Raw genomic sequence first — 22,587 nt, forward strand, 5'->3', positions numbered from 1 at the left:
CTACTTATAAAATTTTCATTTCAAAAATCAGGAATAAATAATTTTATTTTTATTTTTAATTTTTACTTTTTAATATAATTTAGAATTATTATAGTAATGCTTTAAAAAGTATAGGTGATTAAAAGCTTTGCCGACAATTGCCATTAATTAATTGACAATTGATTATTTATATGGCATTTATTGGTTAGTTACATTTATGTTTATATAATTATTGGCTAGTCGTACTAACTGATTAACTAGAACTACCTACCTTATAAATATTCTAGTTAACTGGGAATTAATTAGAAAACAAACAGGTAAGTAACAGAAGCTTAATTCTTATAACTTATTTATGAAGTAGAAGATAGGAACTGATATTAAATTATTTCTCCCTTAGTAAATGTGGATTCCAAAGTTGTAAAAGGAGGTTAAATGAAAGGCAGTAAGTTGTTTAAAATTCCACAGCGTATTGCAAGTGTAGCATAGCCAGGAATATAACTCCAGGTTTTCTGAGTATAGTCTTTATTTTCCATGTTAAATGTAGGATACTTTTCCATGATTGCATACTTCCACAAAACATTTTATTTTAGTTTTGAATTCAGTTATTGGGTATTATCTTTGTGTGTGAAATTATTTTGTTACAAAAGCAGGTTATTTTCCTAAATTTATGCTCAAACAATTGACTCGATATTCCCTAAGCTGTAGACTAGATGATGTGTGTGAAGTGGCCTAACATGCTTTGGGGAGAAATCAGAGACAGTGCAGAAAAGTTGAGTCTTGGCTTTTATGGTAGGCATATTGGGTTTAACTGAAACATATGGGGAATGAGTCATTGAATAATCATATCTCTCAGAGGTTTTGCCTTATTTCACTGTCTTTTCTGTATTAATGGAAAAATGGTGAGTATTTAAAGAGTCCCAATAGCCTACCTAATAATGGTAAATGTATAATTAATGCTTTATATTTTAATTTAGCCCTGGCTGGTTTGACTCAGTGGATTGAGCGTCAGCCTGCGAGCTAAGTGTCACTGGTTCGATCTTCCAGTCAGGGCACATCAGAGAAGGAAAACTCTGATTCCAAAAAACCTCCGCTGCCTTGCGGCATACCTCTTCAGGGGAAAGGCTAAGGGAGTAAACCCCGACAGAAAATCCGGAGCCGGAGTCCCTAAGGCGGTTTGACGTTGTAGTCAACACCGGCAACTCCTGCGGCGCACCTGAAACCAAGCTGTATTGACTCCGTCTTTCCCTTGGACCCTTCAGCTGCGAAGAGAGGGGGGGTCTGCTGCATGGGCAACAGCAGACCCTCCATATCACCCTGCCCAGGCTCTGTAGCTTCAGCTTCACTGGAGAGGACACTCCAGCGTCATCGCAAGATGTCGATTCAACACGGGAGGAGACAGATACCGTGTCACTCCCGAGTCGGACTGCACAGCCATTCTCGGCGGTGCAGATAGACTCTTAAGAAGCTACACCATCGTCTCTCGAGACGGACGGCTGCCGATTCGATTCGATTGGGTTTAAATTCCATCTTTGCTACTTCCTACCTGTGTAACTTCGGTCAAATTGCTTAATTTTTTTGAGCCTCCCATCTTTTCATCATTTGTTAAATGTAAAATATTGAAGTTGCATTCCAATTAATTTTCTTCTTATAAATCCCATTACATTAAAAGTTCCCAACTACACCTCCATTTTAAGACTTAAAATCTACTTCACATAATTTTAAAGTATATTTTGTTGATTATGTTGTTACAGTAGTCCCAATTTTTCCCTTTGCTCCCCTCTGCCCAGTACCCCCAATCCATCCAGCAATCCACCCCCTCCCCCTAGTTCATGTCAATGGGTTGTGCATGTAAGTTCTTTGGCTTCACCCTTTCCTATATTATTCTTAACTTCCCCCTGTCTATTTTGTACCAACCAATTATGCTTCTTAGTCCCTGCACCATTTCCCATTTCTCCTCCTTTCCCCTCCCAGCTGATAACCCTCCAAATGATCCCCATACTTAACGATTCTGTTCCTATTCTGATTTGCTTAGTTGGATTTTGTCTTTATTTTTTAGATTCAGTTGTTGATAGTTGTGAGTTTGTTGTCATTTTAATGTTCATAGTTTTAATCTTCTTTTTTATAAGTAAGTTTTTTTGACATTTCATATAATAATGGCTTTGTGATGATGAACTCCTTTAGCTTCCCTTGTCTGGGAAGCACTTCATTTGCCCTTCCATTCTAAACAATAGCTTTTCTGGATAGAGTAATCTTGGTTGTAGGTCCTTGCTTTTCATCACGTTGAATACAGTATTGCCTCACTTATCACAGGTGTTACGTTCCAGACTCCCCTGCGAAGAAGGAACCTTACATTTATTCTACACTCTTAAACCTACATAACTTTAACAACATATGTATACAGTACCGCAAAATCCATGATATAGTGAGAAATCCGCGATAAATAATTAAATATAATATTTTTAAAAATCCCGTGGTACAGTGAAGCCGTGATAAGTGAACCGCGATATAGCGAGGGACTATTGTACTCCTTTTCAGTCTCCTCTCACCTGCAAAGTTTCTTTTGATAAATCAGCTGATAGGCACCTCTTTGTAGGTAATTCTCTGCTTTTCTCTTGCTGCTTTTAGGATTCTCTCTTTATCTTTCACCTTTGGCTTTTTAATCATGATATATCTTGATGTGGTCCCCTCTGGGTTCAGCTCACCCAGGACTCTCTGTGCTTCCTGGACTTGTATGTCTATTTCCTTTGCAAAATTTGGGAATTTTTCCTCTGTTATTTTTCCACATATGTTTTCAATTTCCTGCTCTTCCTCTTCTCCTTCTGGCACCCCTATGATTTGGATTTTGGCACGTTTAAAGTTGTCCCAGAGGTTCCTAAGCCTCTCCTCATTTTTTCAATTCTTATGTCCTCATTCTGTTCTGGTTGGCTATTTTGTTCTTCTTTATGTTCCAAATCATTTATTTGAACCCCAGCTTCCTTCCTTTCACCATTGGTTCTGTGTGGATTTTCCTTCATTTCATTTAGCATAGCCTTCATTTCTTCCCTTATGTGTTTGCCATACTTAAGTATATCTGTCAAGCCTGTGAGTATCTTTATCCCCAGTGTTTTGAACTCAACATCAGTTAGGTTGGCCATCTTCTTGTCACTTAGTTCTCCCTCTGGAACCTTGATCCATTTTCCCTTTTGGACCATACCTCTGTGTCTCCTCATCTTGACAGGTTCCTGTGTTTGTTTGCCTCTGTGTCTTAGGTAGAGCTGTCACACCTGTTATGTTGTAAGGGGTGGAGCCTTAGGTATTCATCAGTATGAGTGACCCATTTCACCACGTTGTGGTGCTGTATATGGGGGAGGGGTCTGAGAGGGAACAATGCTGCTTGTTCAGCATCTGCCCCTTTTCCAGGCACTTCTCTCAGTTCTGTATGGGACTGGCTGTCATTCCCAGAGTGGGTGGGCCCACAGATGTTCTAGGACCGTGGTGGCATTTTAAACCGGCAGACTCTACTGAGAGCGTGACAGTTTCTTCCTCCGCCCCAACCCCCACTGGTTTGCACGGTCAGAAGCAATGATGCTTTATTTTCCCTGGCACTGGGACTGTGAGCTGTGCGTTTGGTCAGGTGCTGGGAGCACTCCCCAGATGTCCCTCTCTACTTTTTAAAATGTGTGACTGCTTTCCACTGGCCTGCTGCTGCCACCAGCACTCTGCATCCTCTCTGCCCCAGCTCTGCCCCTCCTACCTGTCTGAATGAGTATTTTTTCTTTATACCTTTGTTTGTTGGGCTTCCATGCAGTTTGATTTTCTGGAACTTTGGTCACCTCTAGTTTTGAGATAGCTGTATTCCTTCTTAGTTGTGGAGGGAGATGCAGCGTGTCTGTCTAGGCCTCCCTCCATCTTGGCTTAACTCTGCTTCACATAATTTTTAAAGTAAATATGTAGTTTAATTAATTATAAATAAGTCACACTAGGTTGAATGTAAGTCATTGATCAAATTGTCAGTATTTTTATTCTAGTGTTAAGAGTGATGGAGGTTAATTTTTAAAATTTTAATGGTCATGTAACTTTATCTTTTTTCAGGTGAAAAATGTTTATTTCAAAAATTTTATACCCTTTATGAATTCTCTTGGAATTGTAGCTTCTAATGGACTTCCAGAGGTAATCTGAAAGAAAACTTAATAAAATGTTAATGTGTTTTGGGACTTTTGTGAGGGGGGAATAGTTATTTAATTTTCTTAAGATATTTCACTGTATATTAAATACTTTTTGCTCAGGAAGAGGAATCTAAGTAGAATTGTGGTGAATCAACTTTACATAGTAACAAAAAACCTTTTGAATATGTACTCAAATGTATAAATAAGCGGTATTTTGTAATTTACACTAGAAATTGATTTGTACTGAAATTTTTCAAAAATTTAAGTTGAGGCATTTGAATTTCTAAATTCCATTAAATATTTAAATATAACTAGTTCTCATTTGGGCAGCACATAACATTAAATATTTAAACTAAATATGCACAATCACATTTGACTCTAATTTGCTTTGTTGCACATCCTCATGCATAATATCCCTGATTAATGCCATTGACTTTATTGGCATTACTATATTACAGAGCATCTTGTTTGAGAATTTTAAAAAACTGGTTAATTGAAAATAAATTCAGTTGAAATGACTGTGATTTTATTGCAGAATTTTTTTACCTCAGTAGTATACCATTCATTCGTTTCTTTTCACATTTTGCCTTAAATGTTTTGCTCCTCAATGGAAACAGGACAACTGAAAACTTATGTGGTAAGGTAAAATATGTGGAGAAAAGGATGCTTTAGGTAAATAATGAAGAACAAGTAATCAGTGATAAAGCAGTGTTTTAGAAGCAGTTGGTATTAGTCATTAAGACCAAAAGGTGTGAATTTAGATAGCTGAACTTCTGATTCTGTGACCTGAATTGGTAGCTAGTCTTTGAATTAATTAATCTATTCATTCAACAACTGTTTATTGAGCGTATAATATATTCCAGGCATTGTGCTAGATGTCATCACTACAGAGATTTAACTCATAGTTGTTAAGATTCTAGTGAGACACAGACAAAGAGAACATGACAGGTGTCTGTAAAAGTCTGATAGAGGTATACACAGTATTGTGATATCATAGAGGAGAGCGCCTAATCCAAAGTAGGGCACATACGTTTTGTGGAAAATTGTTTGGAGGTGATTATTTCTGAACTGAGTAAGCTTTATGAAACATGGCGTTCCTGAGGGCTGGAAATTAAAGATTCAAAGGCACAGTGATATGGGACAGTTTGATCTGTTCATTGAACTTCAGCTAGGTAAGATTGGGTTTCAGAGCAGAAGAGTCATAAGATAGGGTACTAGAAAGGCAAACGGGCCAAATGTTGTGTTACTGCATGTTGTTATTAAAAAATATGCTGTTCACAACTCTAAAGAATGCTGAACACTTGTAGTAATTTTTCTTCTCCTAGAAAGGATCACAGCTTTAATAGAAATCTTAAGATAAACTTAACATTTTTCCCAATATTTTGCATATAGTACCAATAGCTCCTAATCAATCAATGATTGATAATTAGTGCTTCACTAAGCTAGGGCAGTAGCAGTTATTAACTTAAACATGAATACTGTTCTACCTAAAAAATTTATGGAGATAAACAAAAAGTTTACATTTAACTGGATTTCTTTTTCCTTTTGGAATGCAGTTTTTATACTCGTAGTTTGGAAACAGTTTTGCTTTAAAAGTCACAGCAGAAAGCATGCCAAATAGTTGTCTATTGCTCTTGGTTTTCTAATTATTATTCAAAATTATGAAGCATAACTCATAAAAGAATTGCAAGTTCTAGCAATTAGAAAAGTGTCTAAGACTAGGAATAAGTCATGCAAATGTGTTAATTAGGCTAATTAATTGAGCTAATGCTATTTCCTGAGTGCTTAACAGAAGGAAGTTAGAATGAACTAAAAGAGGATTTGTTAATATATTTGAAAAATATTTTATATGATAAGCGTAGAAGATTAAAAATGAAAAATGTATGGGATGTTTGGAGGATCTTGGCACTTAAGTGGTTATAATAATGGCTATTTTTAGGTTGCATAAAATAGGATTAAAATTAGAGTTGAAAATATGCAATTTTCTTTTTACTTGCACATATGCCTTATTTATATTGCATGTGATCTCAGTGTGTTGTAAAATTAAGGGTATACTGTACAAAAAATTATTTAATTAAATCGTATTTCTGTATACTGAGATGTAATGACATGAAGGGGTAATCATCAGTATTTTTTTCTTTTGAGGTGGAAAGTCTCTCTAAACAATATGAAGAAATTTACCTTAAAAACAAAGATCTAGATGCAAGATTATTTCTGGATCATGATAAAACTCTTCAGGCTGATCCTACAGACAGGTATCATACATGGTATATGTTTGTTTATATGCTTTTGCTATAGGTCAGTTTTGATAGAGGTAGGTTAAATAGGTTTTTATTTAACTTAGTGACCATTAATTATCTTTTATAATAATTCAGATGATTTTAAGAAAGCTATTAATAAGATAAACCATTCTAAGTATATAATTTATTAACAAATAGAAATTTTTATGATACGGTGCCTTTACATTGATTGTAAATCTATTCTTTTTGTTAAAACAGGGGAAAATATTCATTGTATTGTCTACATGAACATTAGTTTGGCTCCTAGTATGCACAGGCTTGTGTTAATTTTTAATATCTTCTTTAATTTCTTTCTAACCAAGTCAAAGCAGAGAATATATCTTTTATTTCCTTCATGCTTTCGGAATGTAGTTTAATTTTCACTTTATCTTACTAAGTCTTTGTTTTCTTATCTGTAAAATATAAGCATTTACTCTAGAGTTACATGTATACTTTGTATACTTTGTACTATATATACATACATATTGATAAGAGTACTTTGTAAATTGTAAACTGATAGAATAACGCTAGCTGCTTAATTCCCAGTTCAACTTATTGGGTTGAATATTTTTTCACAGAAGTAGGATACGATAAATTTGTATACATAAGAAAGCAATCAAACCTGAGTTAGAGAAGTGGAAAGCGAAGATGTTCATAGCCAACTGAACATATGATTCTTTTTATTTTTTAAACTGAAAAAAAATGTTCACCTACTCCTCTCCATTTCTTCTGGTGACTACCAATCTATTCTCTGTACCTAAGAGTTTGGATTTTTTTTTTTTTTTTTTCAGAATACTACATATAAGAGAGGTCATACCTTGTTTGCCTTTTTCTTTCTGACTTACTTCATTTAACATATGCTTTTGAGGTTGCAATGGCAAGATTGCATTCTTTTCATGGCTGACTAATAATCCATTGTATTATATATTTATTATATATATATATATATTACAGGGTGAGGCAAAAGTAGGTTTACAGTTGTTAGTATGTGAAACACAGTTTATTCTAGTATTATTATTTATTAGTTATTGTGTTATTTTCCACCTGAACAACTGTAAACCTACTTTTGTCCCACCCTGTGTATATATGTATATGTGTGTGTGTGTATGTGTGTGTGTATTATGTACGTGTGTGTATATACGTATATATATATATATAACAATTTATCATTCATCCATCAGTGGATATTTAATGTTTCCATATCTTGTAAATAATACTACAGTGAACATGGGGCACAGGTATCTTTTCAATAAATACCTTGTAGTGGAATTGCTGTATCATGTGGTAGTTCAATTTTCAATTTTATGAGGAGCTTCCATACCGTTTTCCATAGTGGCTGCAATGTACATTTCCACCAATAGTGTACAAATATTCCTTTTTCTCTACATCATAGGCATTTCTTATTATTCTTGTCTTTTTGATAATAGTCATTCTAACTGGTATGAGGTGATAACTCACTGTGGTTTTGATTTGCATTTCCCTGAAGACTAATGATGTTCAATATCATTTCATGTACCTGTTGGCTATCTGTACAATTTTTTTGGGAAAATATTTATTCATATCCACTCATTTTTCAATTTGATTATGTTTTTGCTATTGAGTTCTTTATGTATTTTGAATATTAACCCTTTGAGATATTATTTGAAAATATTTTCTCTTGTTTAGTAGGTTGCCTTTTTTCATTTTGTTGATGGCTTCCCTTGCTGTGCAGAAGCTTTTTAGTTCGATGTACTCCTCCTTGTTTTTTATTGCTTTGTTGCCTTTGCTTTTGGTGTCAGATTAAAAATACCTCCAACATCGATGTCAAAGAGCTTATTACCACCTCTGTTTTTTTCAAGGTGTTTTATGGTTTCAGGTCTTAACATTCAAGTCTTAGTTCCATTTTGAGTTAACTTTTGTATATGATGTATGATAGGATCAAGTTTTATTCCTTTGTATATGACTGTTTACTTTTATCACCATCTTCTATTGAAGAGATTGTCCTTTTCCTATTCTAAATTCTTGGTTTCTTGTCATAAATTAATTAATGATATATGCATGGGTTTATTTTGGGGCTCTCTATTCTGTTTCATTGATCTCTGTGTCTTTTTCCCAATTCTATACAATTTTCATTACTATAGCTTTATTTTTTTCTTCGTATTTATTTTTGACACTATGATCGATGTCCCCCTGCCTGTACTTTTCCTGCCATCCAGCCCCCTTCCTCCTTCCCTCTGGCCATTACCACACTGCTTTCTATAGTTTTTTTGTGTAGTTTGAAATCAGGAAATATGATGGCTCCAGCTTTGTTCTTTTTTTTCAAGATTGCTTTGGCTATTCGGGTTCTTCTCTGTTTCCATACAAATTTTAGTATTGTTTATTCTATTTTTTTGCAAAATGCCATTGGAGTCTAGATAGGGATTGCATTGAATTTGTATATTGCTCTGAGTACTATGGACATTTTAACATTATTCATTCTTTCAATCCATGAGCATTGAATATCTTTCCATTTATTTGTGTTTTCCTTCGGTTTTCTTTTTTTTAATCAGTGTCATACTTTTCAGTGTACAGGACTTTCACCTCCTTGGTTAAATTTATTACTAGGTATGCATTTATTTTTGATGCAATTGAAAATGGCATCATTTTCTTAATTTCTCTTTATTATAGTTTGTTATTAGTGTATAGAAAAACAACTGACTTTTGTATATTGATATTGTATCCTGCAACTTTACTGAATTTTGTTTTATTCTAGCAATTTTTTTGTGGAGTCTTTTGGGGTTTCTATATATAATATCATTTCATCTGCAAATAGTAACAATTTTTCTTTTTCCTCCAATTTGCATGCCTTTTTAAAAATTGTCTAATTGCACTGGCTAGGATTTTCAATACTCTGTTGAGTAAAAGTTGGCTAGAGTGGTTATTCTTGTCTTCTTGATCATAGGGAAAGCTTTCAGCTTTTCACCATTGAGTATGATGATGGCTATGGTTTGTCATGTATGACCTTTATTATGTTGACATACAACCCCTCTGTGTTTGCTCTGTTGAAAGTTATTACTATAAATGGATGTTGAGTTTTGTTAAATACTTTTCTGCATCTTTTGAGATGATCATATGATTTTTATCTTTTATTGTGTTAATGTGGTATATCACATTGACTGATTTGTGGATGTTGAAGCATCCTTGCATCGCTGGAATAAATCCCTCTTGATCATGGTATTCTTTTAATGTATTATTGAATTTGACTTGATAATATTTTGTTGAGGTTTTTTCATCTGTGTTTATCAGAGATATTGGCCTATAATTATTTTTTTGGTATCAGGGTAATGCTGGCCTCATAAAGTGGATTGGGAAGAGTTCACTCTTCCTGTTTTATTTGGAAGAGTTAGAAAAGGATTAGTATTAATTACTCTTTAAATGTTTCATGTAATTTGCCAGTGAAGTTGTCTGGTCCTGGACTTTTGTTTGTTGGAATCTTTTTAATTACTGATTTAATCTCCTTGCTAGTAATAGATCTATCCTGATTTTTTATTTCTTCATGATTAAGTCTTGGAAGGTTGTATAATTTTAAGAATTTATCCATTTCTTCTGGGTTATCCAGTTTTGATGTGGTCTTACGATTTATTTGTTTTTTTGCGATATCAGTTGTAACATCTCCTCTTTTATTTCTGAGATAAAGATTGTTTGCTTAATTACAAAAATTTTTGAATGACCAAAAGTATTGGTAATACTACTTTACATATTTGTGTTCTCTCTCTCTCTCTCTTTTTTTTTTTTTTTTTTTTTTTTTGGTTAAGTCTGGCTAAAGGTTTGTTAATTTAGTGTATCTTTTTAAAGAACCAGCTCTTAATTTTATCAATCTTTTCTATTGTCTTTTAATCCCTATTTTATTGATTTCTTCTTTGATCTTTGTGATTCAGTTCCTTTTACTATCTTTGGGCTTTATTTGTTCTTCTTTTTCTAGTTCCTTGAGCTGTGAGGTTAGGTTGTTCATTTGAGACTTTTCATTTTACATGAAGTAGGCATTTTTAGCTATGAACTTTCATCTTAGAACTGCTTTTGTTGTAATCCATAATATTTGGTATTTTACATTTTCATTTTTGTTTTTCTCAAGGTATTTGTATCTTTTGATTTTTCTTTGACCCATTTATTGTTCAGTAACAATTGTTTAATCTCCACATAGTTGTGAATTTTTCAGTTTTCTTCATGTAATTAATATTGAGTTTTATACTGTTGTGGTCAGAAAAGAAGCTTGGTATGATTTTAATCTCTTAAATTTATTGTAACTTGTTTTGTGACCTTTAATATGTGATCTATCTTAGAAAATGTTCAGTGTGCACTTGAGAAGAATGTTCATGCTGTTGCTTTGGATGGAATGTTGTTCGAATATCTGTTAACTCCATCTAGTCGAATGTGTCAATTAAGGCCAATGTCTCCTTATTGAGTTTTGGTCTGGATGATCTATCTATTGATGTCAGTGAGGTATTAGTGGGGTAATAGTAGGGAACTTTTCTACATCTACTGTATTGCTGTCTGTATTTTCTTTCAGGTCTGTTTATATTTACTTTATGTATTTAGGTGCTCTTACGTTGGGTGTATAATATTTTTAAATATTATAAATGTTTTTTCCTGTAATTGGATTGACCCCTTTATCATTATGTAACATGTTTTGTTTTTTTTTTGTCTCTGAGATAGAAACTTAAAGTGAATTGTCCTGTTTATCAACTAATTTGTCTTACCTAAATGAATATAATTTTTTAAATGAGCACCCAGAGAAAATTGTTGAAATACAATTGTCCCTTGAACAATTCAGGGTTAGGGGTGCCAACTAACTGTGTAAAATTTTTGTATATCTTAAGCTGGTCCAATGCATATGCGGATTCCAGACCGTGTGTTGAAAATACAGTTGTTTAAACAACACAGGTTTGAACTGGGTGGGTCCATGGTAGAAGGAAACAATTCACATTATTCAAGAGTTAACTGTAATTGGTTTACTCAAGAGAGTGATTGCTGTCTTTTTTAGCTTTTCACCTGCTGTTACTTTCTTGGTTCATTTTTTAAAAGACTTTATTTATTTATTTTTAGAGAGAAGGGAAGGGAAGGAGATAGAGAAGGAGAGAAACACCAAAGTGCAAGAGAAACATCTCTATCAGTTGCCTCTTGCACACCCTCAACCGGGAACAGGCCCGAACCCAGGCATGTGCCCTGACTGGGAATTGAACAGGGTACCTTTCAGTTTGCAGGACGATGCTCATTCCATTGAGCCACACCAGCCAGGGCTTGGTTCATTTTTTAAAAAGTTAATACAAAAGTATATTTTCTTGAATTGTTGTGTAGAGTCCTAAAGTAAGAATGGTTGAGAGTAATTACAAAAAATTTTGAATCACCATAAGTATGGTTAATATGTCTTTAACATGAACCATTTTTATAAATAACTGAAAAACTATGTAATTTGGAAGTTAAACACAAGTAAAATACTTCTAATTTTTTTTTTTTAAGTCAAGGTAAATTTTTTGAAAGGCATAATGATTGAAAAACTTGAGCTTTGATATTTTTTGATATTGACAACTTGATTAATAACACCATTGAACATCTAACTTTGTAGAGAAAACATCTAACTTTCACTTTCAAAAAATTCTTAGTGATTGGCGTACCTGTTTGTCATAAACTTAGTGGAAAGAAAATCAACTTAAAAACAATAGTGAAAAATCAATTTTATTTATGCAGCTTTTGGGTTATCTCTTTCTGATCACTTCTATTATAGATTTATCATTTTGTATGATGTTATAAGGCAACAGAAGGTATTATATACTGCTTTTTTTGACTCATAAAACACAAAATGTAAATTTTCAGTCTGAATGACTTTGCCTTTCATTATTTAGTTTTGAAATGCAGAGAACACCACAAAGAAGTAACCCTGATGAAGAGATAAATGTGATTCTTCCCCAGACTCCAGTTAGGTATGAATTTTCTTCTTTCCATTGTTATTATAATTGTTTATTCAGTGCTTTGTTGGGCTGTGGGTTTGTTTATTTCATTATATATTTGTATATACATGCTACAAATTGAGTATATCAACTGCTCTTTCTGTACCAGGTATTTTGCTAATTGCTGAGGATATGAACATTAAACCTAGTTCTGTCTGTCATTAAGGAATATAACCTAGAATGGGAATGTGTTCCATCTTAGTAAACAAAAAAGTAACAAACAAAAAAAGCCTTGCCATTTGGTTTGCACAGTACATAGAATGATTAGAACTATTTTTAATGTTCTTATCCTCACTTACTTCCCACATCTAATCTGTTATCAAGTCCCTTTGAAATTATCCCTTAGCTATTTCTTGGGTCCATCTACTAGTCTCCATTTCTACTTTCACCACCTTGTCCCAGTTGGCTTTCACTTGGAATTTTTTTTTTTTTTTTTTGCAGTAACCTTACTATCTGTTCTCACAGTTCCTTTCTCTCCACCACCAAATCCATTCTTCAGAGAGCACCCAGAATAATATTCTAGAAGTGTAATTCAGATCTTGTTCACTCTGCCATTAAATCTTCTGATTGTTTCCTATTGCAATTAAAATACAATACAAATTTCTTAATAATGTCTATAAGACTTTATATGATCTAGCTTCTGTTACCTCTCCAACCTCATCTTGTTTTCCTCTTCTTTATGTATTAACCAGTTTGCTTACCTCTCCAACCTCTTCTTTTATGCTTGAAGACCTTCACACTTGCTTTTCCCTTTTCTTGAAACTTTTATTTCCATAAATTACCAACTGCTACTCTTCCTTTAGGTTCAGCACAAATAGTAATTTTTTAGAGATTTATTTCTCTGAAGTATTTTCTTTTATTCCTTCTCATAGCATTCTTTTTAATTTCTTCACAGTGTGTATCACAATTTGTAATTATAAAACCATTTGTGCATTTGCTTGTTTTTGCTAATACCCATAATAGCCTTTAGGTTATATACCACATGGACTGTCACTCTTTTGGTCAGGATGTAATAATTAGGACCAAGAATAATACTTGGTACATAGTAGGCAATCAAATGACTATATAGACATATACAAATAGATTTTTGTTATACAAAAATATAGTACTAGACTTAAGACAAGTTAATGATTGTCTCGATACCGCAAAGTTGCAGGTTCTATCCCTAATCAGGACACATAAAAGAATCAACCTATGAATGCATAAATAAGTAGAACAACAAATTGATGTTTCTTTCCTTCTCTGTCTCTTTCATTTCCCTCCTTTCTTTAAAAAAATCGATAGAAAAAGAAAAGTTAATGAGATGGCACAGAAGGGACTTTATGAAGTGATGTTTGGACTGAATTTTGAATATGTAAGGGTCTGTGTCATAGGATACTGGCATTTTAGTGGGTGGAACAACATATTCAAAGGGATGGAAGGAGGAAACAATTATATGAGTCTGGGCAACTATTAGCAGCTCTGTATTGATTGACTATAAAATGGGAAAATGACATGACAGGAGAGGAGGGTGGGAACTAGATTATGAAAGGTCTTTTTTATATGCCATACTCAAAAGTTTTGACTTTAGCTTGTGCACAATATAGTTTGTTGCTATAAATGGGTGTTAAACAGGGAAAAGGATAAAATCTGACTTGATTTTTGAAAATTTACATGGTATTAGTTTGTGAGGGGATGGAGGGTGAACATGATGAGAAATGCAGAGACTGTCAATCTGTTACAATGGCTCTTAACCAGGGGTACAAATTAGATTAACCTGAGGAGTTTTTTCAAAGTACATATGCCTAGACCCTACTACCATAGACATAGTGAGTCAAATCTCTGGACTTCTGTATTATACTGACTCATTTGAGAGATAGTGAAGATCTGAATCAAGAGATAGGCGGTGGGAATGAAGGAGCAAGAACAGGTTTGACAAATATTGATGAATTCATATTTAGAATATGATTCTTGAGGCCTTTATGGGATATGAAGAAGGTGTGTAGTAAATAGTAGGATGTTATAGATTTGGGAATAATCTGGGAGAGTTAAAGCCCTAAAAATAGATGAGGTTACCTCAAGTGAGGCTGTATAATGGCAAGAATATATGGCTAAGGGATGAAACAGAAAGAATGCTGCACTTAAGGACTAGATAGAAGTCAGGAATGAGAGGTGTGATTGGAAGTTCAGAGTGAAGGCAAAAAAGCCAAGGGAGGGGAGGGAGTTTCAAGAAGGAGCAAGTGTTTAAGAAAGCCAAGTATACTTCAAGGAAGTCAAGTATAAGAACAAATGAGAAAGATTTTTGGTTTATCAATTTGTAGCTTTACTCACTGGGGTTTAAGCAGATTACTGGATGCACAAGTTACAGAAGCAAAGTATTTGAAAGGTGAGGAAGTGCAGATTTCAGTTTAGAGATGCTTGACTGAGAACACTGAACACATTTTACTAAATAAATTTAAAGACCCTTTTATCCATAAATACTCTGCTGTTCATGACATCATTAAGTAGTGCCTACAGTAGCAATATATTGCTCCTCCAAAATTGGAACATAATTATGTACTATACCCCCATACATAAAATTAGATAGAATTAAAGATATCTTAAGATATTGACATAATTTTGTTTTAACAATGATGACTTCTAAAATTATGCTTTCTTCTTGAAGAAGTCTGTAGTCACTTGATTCTTTCCTTGAGTTGCTAAATAACTTGCTGCCTTTATTTGAAAAATTTTAGTATTTAATTGTAGTAATATTTTATTTAAAAGTTACATTTTGATGCCAGTATATAACATTTTGATGCCAGTATATATTTTTCCTCCATAAAATAATGTCATATTTTGACACTTAACGTTTGATTGATTTATAGTTTTATTAGTAAATAAGCATTTTAGTTCTTTAATTGTGAACATGTTGATTATGAACACATGCTTTCTTAAAGAGTTAAGTAAAATATAATTCTTTGCAAACAGTAGTACACTAAAGGTTTTATAACTTTTATTGTAGATAACTTTTTAAAGATAAAGGAGAGACAGTGAGTTTGAAGATATGTTTAACTACTGTGATAGATATATTTCATTTTTTTTCCTTCACTCTTAACACTTCTGTTTTTTCTCTAGGACTGTTATGAATACAATCCAACAATTAATGATGACCTTAAATTCAGCAAGTGATCAACCATCAGAAAATCTGATTTCCTATTTTAATGTAAGCCATTCATGAAACATTATTTATTGTAATATCTTGGTAAAGAAATTTGAAATGAACAGTTAAAATTTTGAGTATTTTTTAAATACCTATCTCCCAACCAAAATATAGTTGTCTATTACCTTATTTCTTGCTTTTTCAACCATTTATATTAGATATTTTTTAGTAGATAATACTAGTAGATAGCATTTTTCTTAGATTTCCTCATGTTCACTATTTGCTTTGCTCAGCATTCTTTCTTGCCAATTAGACCTCATTTCCGAGATCATTTTCCTTCTTCTTCAGACATATCTTTTATTTAGCTCTTTTAGTGACAGTTTAAGATGAACTTACAAGGTGTTTTAGAGTTTTACGTAGATTACAAATTGTCTCTCCCAGAGTGGGTATATTTTAAAGATCAGTTAAGTTTTTTTGTTTTTGTTTTTGTTTTTTTGCTCCTTTATTAAATCAGGTTTCTTCATTTCTAAAATTAATGCCATATTTTCTTTTGTGTGTAAGTAAAATCTTAGAAGCTTATGGACATTTTAGTGGATGTTTTCATAACAATGATTTTATGATAGGAAATGCTTCTTTGTTACTATGTTTCTAAGACTTGTGTACTGTTTCATTTTTCATAGGATGTGAAATTTTTGAATGACACTACATTTAAAAGAAAGTTAGAGTAAATCTTAATTTTGCAAAGTTTATTTTCTTTTTTTATTTTATTTTATTTTTTTATTTTTCAATTACAGTTGTCCCATTTTTTCCCGTTTGCTCCCCCCCAACCCATCCCCTCTTCCACAATCATATCCCTCCCCATTGTCCATGTCCATGAGTCATTTATACCCGTTTGTTGACTAAACCTTTCCCTTACTTATCCCTCTTCTCTCCCTCCCTTCTCCCCTCTATTGACTGGTATTCTGCTCCTTGTCCTATTTAGTTCATTTGTTTATGTTGTTCTTTAGTTTCCTGTATTAGGTGATATCATATGGTATTTGTCTTTCTTTGCCTGGCTTATTTCACTAAACATAATTCTCTCTAGTTCCATCCATGTTGTCACAAATGGCAAGAGTTCCTTCTTTCTCTCTGCTGCATAGTATTCCATTGTGTAAATGTACCACAGTTTTTTGATCCACTCATCCACAGACGGGCACTTAGGCTGTTTCCAGCACTTAGCTATTGTAAACAGTGCTGCTATGAACATAGGGGTGCATAAGTTCTTTTGAATTAGGGTTTTAGGGTTTTTCGGGTATAATCTTAGCAGTGGAATCGCTGGTTCAAAAGGCAGTTCCATTTTTAGTTTTTTGAGGAAATGCCGAACTGTTTTTCACAGTGGCTGCACCAGTCTGCATTCCCACCAACAGTGCAGTAGGGTTCCTGTTTCTCCACATCCTCGCCAGCACTTGTTGATTGTTGATTTGTTGATGATGGCCATTCTGACTGGTGTAAAGTGGTATCTCATTGTGGTTTTTATTTGCATCTCTCTGATGGCTAGTGATATTGAGCATTGTTTCATGTGTCTGTGGACCTTCTGTATGTCCTCTTCAGAGAAGTGTTTGTTCTGTTCCTTTGCCCGTTTTTTAATTGGGTTGTCTGTTTCTTGATGTTGAGTCGTATAAGCTCTTTATGTATTTTGGAGATCAGTTCCCTGTCTGAGATATCATTGGTAAATATGTTTTCCCATATGGTTGGTTTCCTTTTCATCTTGCTGATGTTTTCTTTTGCTGAGCAGAAACTCTTTATTTTGATGTAGTCCCATTTGTTTATTTTTTCCTTTATTTCTCTTGCCTTAGGAGATATATCCGTGAAGATACTGTTACGTGGGATATCTGAAATTTTCCTGCCTATGTTTTCCTCTAGGACTTTTATGGTATCACGGCTTACATTTAAGTCTTTGATCCTTCTTGAGCTTATTCTCGTGTGGTGTAAGTTGGTGGTCTAGTTTCATTTTTTTGCACGTCCCTGTCCAGTACTCCCAGCACCATTTGTTGAAGAGATTCTTCTCACTCCATTTTATGTTCCTTCCACCTTTATCAAATATTAGTTGACCATAGAGGCCTGGGTTTATTTCTGGGCTCTCTATTCTGTTCCATTGATCTATATGTCTGTTCTTATGCCAGTACCAGACTGTTTTGATTACAGTGGCTTTGTAGTATAGTTTGATATATGGTGTTGTGATTCCTCCTGCTGTGTTCTTCTGTCTCAAGATTGCTTTGGCTATTCGGGGTCTTTTTTGGCTCCATATAAATTTTTGGAGTATTTGTTCTAGGTCTGTGAAATATGTCATTGGTATTTTAATAGGGATTGCATTGAATCTGTAAATTGCTTTGGGTAGTATGGTCATTTTGATGATGTTGATTCTTCCCATCCAAGAACATGGTATTTGCTTCCATTTATTTGTATCTTTCTTAATTTCTTTCTTCAATGTTACGTAATTTTCAAAGTACAGGTCTTTTATCTCTTTGGTTAAGTTTATTGCTAGGTGCTTTATTTTTCTTGTTGCTATAGTAATTGGTATTTTTTGTTTCTGTCTCTGATATTTTATTGTTGGTATACAGAAATGCCTTAGATGTCTGTATATTTACTTTGTATACTGCTATTTTGCCAAATTTACTTATTAGGTGAAGTATTTTTTGGTAGAGTCTGTCAGGTTTTCTATGTACACTATCATGTCTCCCTCAAATAATGACAGTTTTACTTCCTCTTTTCCAATTTGGATGCTATTTATTGTTTTTTCTTGTATGATTGCTGTGGCTAGGACTTCCAATACTATGTTGAATAGGAGTGAAGAGTGTGGACAACCTTGTCTTGTTCCTGACTTCAGGGTGAATGCTCTCAGTTTTTGCCCATTGAGTATGATGTTGGCTTCAGGTTTCTCATATATGGCCTTTATTATGTTCAGGTATGCTCCCTCTATTCCCGTTTTGCTGAGTGTTTTCATCATAAATGGGTGTCGTGGTTTATCAAATGCTTTTTCAACATCTATTGATATGACCATGTAGTTTTTGTCTTTCTTTTTGTTTATATGGTGTATTAAGTTCATTAACTTGCAAATATTAAGCCATCCTTGCATCCCTTGGATGAATCCCACTTGATCGTGGTGTATGATCTTTCTAATGTGCTGCTGGATCCTGTTGGCCAATATTTTGTTGAGGATTTTAGCATCTATGTCCATCAGCGATATTGGCCTGTAGTTTTTTTTCTTTGTTCTGTCTCGCCCTGGTTTTGGAATTAGAGTAATACTGGCTGCATAGAAAGAGTTTGGGATTTTTCCCTCTTCTTGAATTTTTTGGAATAGTTTGAGGAAAATAGGAGTTAGTCCTTCCCAGAACGTTTTGTAAAATTCCCCTTGTGAAGCCATCCAATCCAGGGCTTTTGTGTGTAGGGAGATTTTTGATTACTGTTTCAATTTCCTTCTTTGATATTGGTCCGTTGAGACTTTCTACTTCTTCTTGATTCAGTTTTGGAAAGTTATGTTTCTAGAAATTTGTCCATTTCTTCTTGGTTATCAAATTTCTTGCCATACAGTTGTTTGTAGTGATTTCTTACAATCGTTTGTATTTCTGTGGTATCAGTCGTGATTTCTCCTCTTTCATTTCTGATTTTGTTTATTTGGGTCCTCTCTTCTTTTTAGTTGATGAGCCTGGTTAAAGGCTTGTCAATTTGTTTGTCTTTGCAAACAACCAATTCTCGATTTTATTGATCTTCTCAATTGTTTGTTTAGTGTCTATGTCATTTAATTCTGCTTTGATCTTGATGATTTCCTTCCTTCTACTCGCTTTGGGCTTTATTTGTTGTTCTTCCTCTAGTTCTTGTAGTTGTAGTGTTTGATTTTTTTTAGAGACTCTTCCATCCTTTTCAGGTAGGCCTGTATTGCTATGAACTTCAGGACTGCTTTCGCTGTATCCCATTGGTTTTGGGTCATTGTGTGTTCATTATCATTTGTTTCCCGCAACTTTTTGATTTCTTCCTTGATGTCATTGTTAACCCATTCATAATAGCATGTTATTCATTATCCATGAGTCTGAACGTTTTCGAGTTTTTTTCCTTGAGGTTGATTTCCAATTTTAAGCCATTGTGATCTGAGAAGATGCTTGATATAATTTCAATTTTCTTGAATTTGTTGAGGCTTGTTGTGTGTCCTACCATGTGGTCTATCTTTGAAAATGTTCCATGTGCACTTGAAAAGAATGTATATTTTGCTTCTTTGGGGTGAAAGTTCTATATAAATAATCTAAGTTCATTTGAAATAGAGTGTTGTTCAGTGCCTGAATACCCTTGGTATTTCTTTGCTCAGAGGATCTGTCCATTGTTGACAATGGGGTATTAAAGTCCCCTACTATGAGTGTGTTGCTGTCTATATCCTTCCTGAAGTCTTTCAAAATTTTCCTTACATATTTGGGTGCTCCTAAGTTGGGTGCATATATGTTTACAAGGGTTATATCTACTTGGTGGATTTTTCCCTTAAGTATTATGAACTGTTCTTCTTTGTCTCTTTTTATGGCCTTTTTTTTTTTTTTGAGGTTTCAGTATTTTATTCAAGTTTTATTTTAAGTGATGTTAATTACAGCATTTGAAAGGGATGATCTAATTCCACACAATGGAAGACTCTACGATGTACCCATTAAACTGCTAAAAAATAAACTGAGTGGCGAGAATACAACAAAAGTCTAATTTAGGTTCCGAGTGTTGTCACCATGTGCTTACAGTCACAGAGACTCTTCCCAGCTTGCAGCTGGAGCTCTTAGAAGCTATTTCATACTCTGGTGCAAGGGCAATAAACCACAACATGAGAGGGAATTAAGTCCTGAATTATTGGATTGATCACATCCACCTTTTCCACCCCAAAATAGCACAAAAGAAACATCTACCACACCCTGCAGACTACTTTTGGTGTAAAAGAGGTGATGGACTGGGGTGGAAACAGGTTGTGAAGATCTGTCTTAAAAAAGTCCCTTCAGATGAGTTTGTACACACCATCAAACAGTGAACCTCTCTCAGGGTAGGAAATCAAGGTTCAATTCTCAGGAAGTCACAATTTCATTCATTGAAGCAATACAAATTTACAAAGTGCTTACAAATCATCAGCTTCCACTTGCAGCCACTTCTAGATAAAAAAAGAAACCTGACATCTCTAGAGGAGCTGCCAAGGCCCCCCAAGTCTACAGCTGAAAGGACCTTTTTTGGAATCGGGTTTCTTCTGTACCTCTGAAAGGGTAACACCTTAAAGCTGAATCATCTTTAAACCTGGAGGTCTAACATATTTAGCAATACTTGCATCCCAGACATACAACATTAAAAGGTACACTACATTCTGCAGGTAGCTATGCTGCAAAATAGTTTAAAATTAAACGATTGTACAGTCTTCATTTATGCTTGAAATTCCAGTCCTAGACCAAGCTTGTGGCCACCCGCATTGACATTCTTGCCATCCAGCAGCGCTGACAGCGTCAGTTTGATACCTGGCTTTAGTGCCTGGGTGTATCCGAGCCCGATCAGGCTGGAGTTGTTCACTTTAGCCGAGAAGCAGGCATCGGGGTCGATCTGATACTTGGCTGCTATTCCGAAGCGAGTGTTACTGTTTCCTGCCGTCCAGGCGAGATTGACAGCGGTCTCCAACTTCTTGTTCACCTTCTGATAAATGGAGCCACCAAACTCCGTCCCGTCATTTACATTGCTGTGAAGCTGGAATTCATCCGTCTTGTAGCCAACCGCAAAGTTGCTCTGGGTCACTCGAGACTTTGCGGTCTCAAAATTCATCTGGTAGCCCGCCAGCCAGCCCTCATAACCCAGCACCAGAGCACCTCGGATTGAAGGCCCGGCAATGTCGAAATCCACGTCGCAGCCCAGATTGATGTGCTCCCGTTTGTACCCTGTCTTGATTTTAGCATTCTTTTTCCCAGTGTTTGGTGAGAAGGATGAATTGAAGGTCAGCTTCAGTCCACGTGCAAGCTGGTCTTCCACCGTGACCTCAGTGCCCAGCGTGTTGTCAGTGTTCCACTTCTCCGTGAACGTCAGGCCATACTCGGTCCACCTGTACTTGGTTTCCAGGCTGCCCGTCACTTTGGTGGTCTTGGTGTTGGCTGAACCTGAGCTCGTAAATTCCAGTCCATTCTCAGATTTTGTTTTCAACTCGAGTTTTATTAAGCCAAATCCATAGCCCTTGGTGAAGACATCCCTGGTGGGTTTGCCAAGATCAATATACGTGGGAGGCACAGCCATGTTCTCAGAGAAGGTGACAGAGGGCTCAGCGGCAGCTACGGCGGGGACTGTTTATGGCCTTTGCTGTGAAATCTGTTTTGTCTGATATAAGTATTGCTACCTCACCTTTTATTTCATGTCCATTTGCGTGAAATATTTTCTTCCATCCCTTCACTTTCAGTGTGTGTAGATCTTTTGTTCTAAGGTGGGTCTCTTGTAAACAGCATATATGTGGGTCATGCTTTCTAATCCATTCAGCTACCCTATGTCTTTTGATTGATGCATTTAATCCTTTTACATTTAAGGTTATTATCGATAGTTATTCATTGTCTTTTTCCCCCTTTGTACTTGTGTTCCTCTCTGTCTCTCTCTGTTTCTTCATCTTCTTAAAGCAGACCCTTTAGCGTCTTTTGCATTGCTGGTTTGGTGGAGATGTATTCTTTTAGCCTTCTTTTTTTCTGGGAAACTATTTATTTTACCTTTCATTTTGAATGAGAGCCTTGTTGGGTAGAGTATTCTTGGTTGTAGACCTTTGTTTTTCATTGCTTGAAATATTTTTTGCCATTCTCTTCTGGCTTGTAGTGTTTTTGTTGAGAAATCTGATGATAGCCTATTGGAGCTCCCTTGTATGTTATTAGCTGTTTCTCTCTTGCTGCTTTTAGGATTCTCTCTTTGTCTTTGAATGTTGCCATTTTGATTATGATGTGTCTTGAAGTGGGTCTGTTGGGGTTCATCTTCATTAGGACCCTCTGCCTCCTAGACTTGTGTGATTTTTCTTTCATGTAGTTAGGTAAGTTTTCTGTCATTAGTTTTTCAAACAGGTTTTCTATCCCTTGCTCTTCTTTTTTTCCTAATGA

At 34.9% G+C, this 22,587-nt stretch overlaps 1 protein-coding gene and 1 pseudogene across 1 annotated transcript in view; one reads left to right on the forward strand and one right to left on the reverse strand.

Moving 5' to 3' along the window:
- Positions 1-22,587, forward strand: part of RB1 (RB transcriptional corepressor 1) — a 239,554-nt gene that overhangs the window by 91,257 nt on the left and 125,710 nt on the right. The window contains exons 9-12 of the mRNA XM_090258651.1: positions 4,051-4,128; positions 6,270-6,379; positions 12,262-12,339; positions 15,463-15,550. Of these exons, the coding sequence (XP_090114777.1) occupies positions 4,051-4,128; positions 6,270-6,379; positions 12,262-12,339; positions 15,463-15,550 (354 nt within the window). The remainder of the gene's footprint in view (positions 1-4,050; positions 4,129-6,269; positions 6,380-12,261; positions 12,340-15,462; positions 15,551-22,587) is intronic.
- LOC149996163 (non-selective voltage-gated ion channel VDAC1 pseudogene) lies at positions 20,445-21,751 on the reverse strand (annotated as a pseudogene).

Source organism: Furipterus horrens, unplaced genomic scaffold, assembly GCF_987537825.1.
Source record: "Furipterus horrens unplaced genomic scaffold, mFurHor1.1.pri manual_scaffold_12, whole genome shotgun sequence".
NCBI classification, from domain to species: Eukaryota; Metazoa; Chordata; class Mammalia; order Chiroptera; family Furipteridae; genus Furipterus; species Furipterus horrens.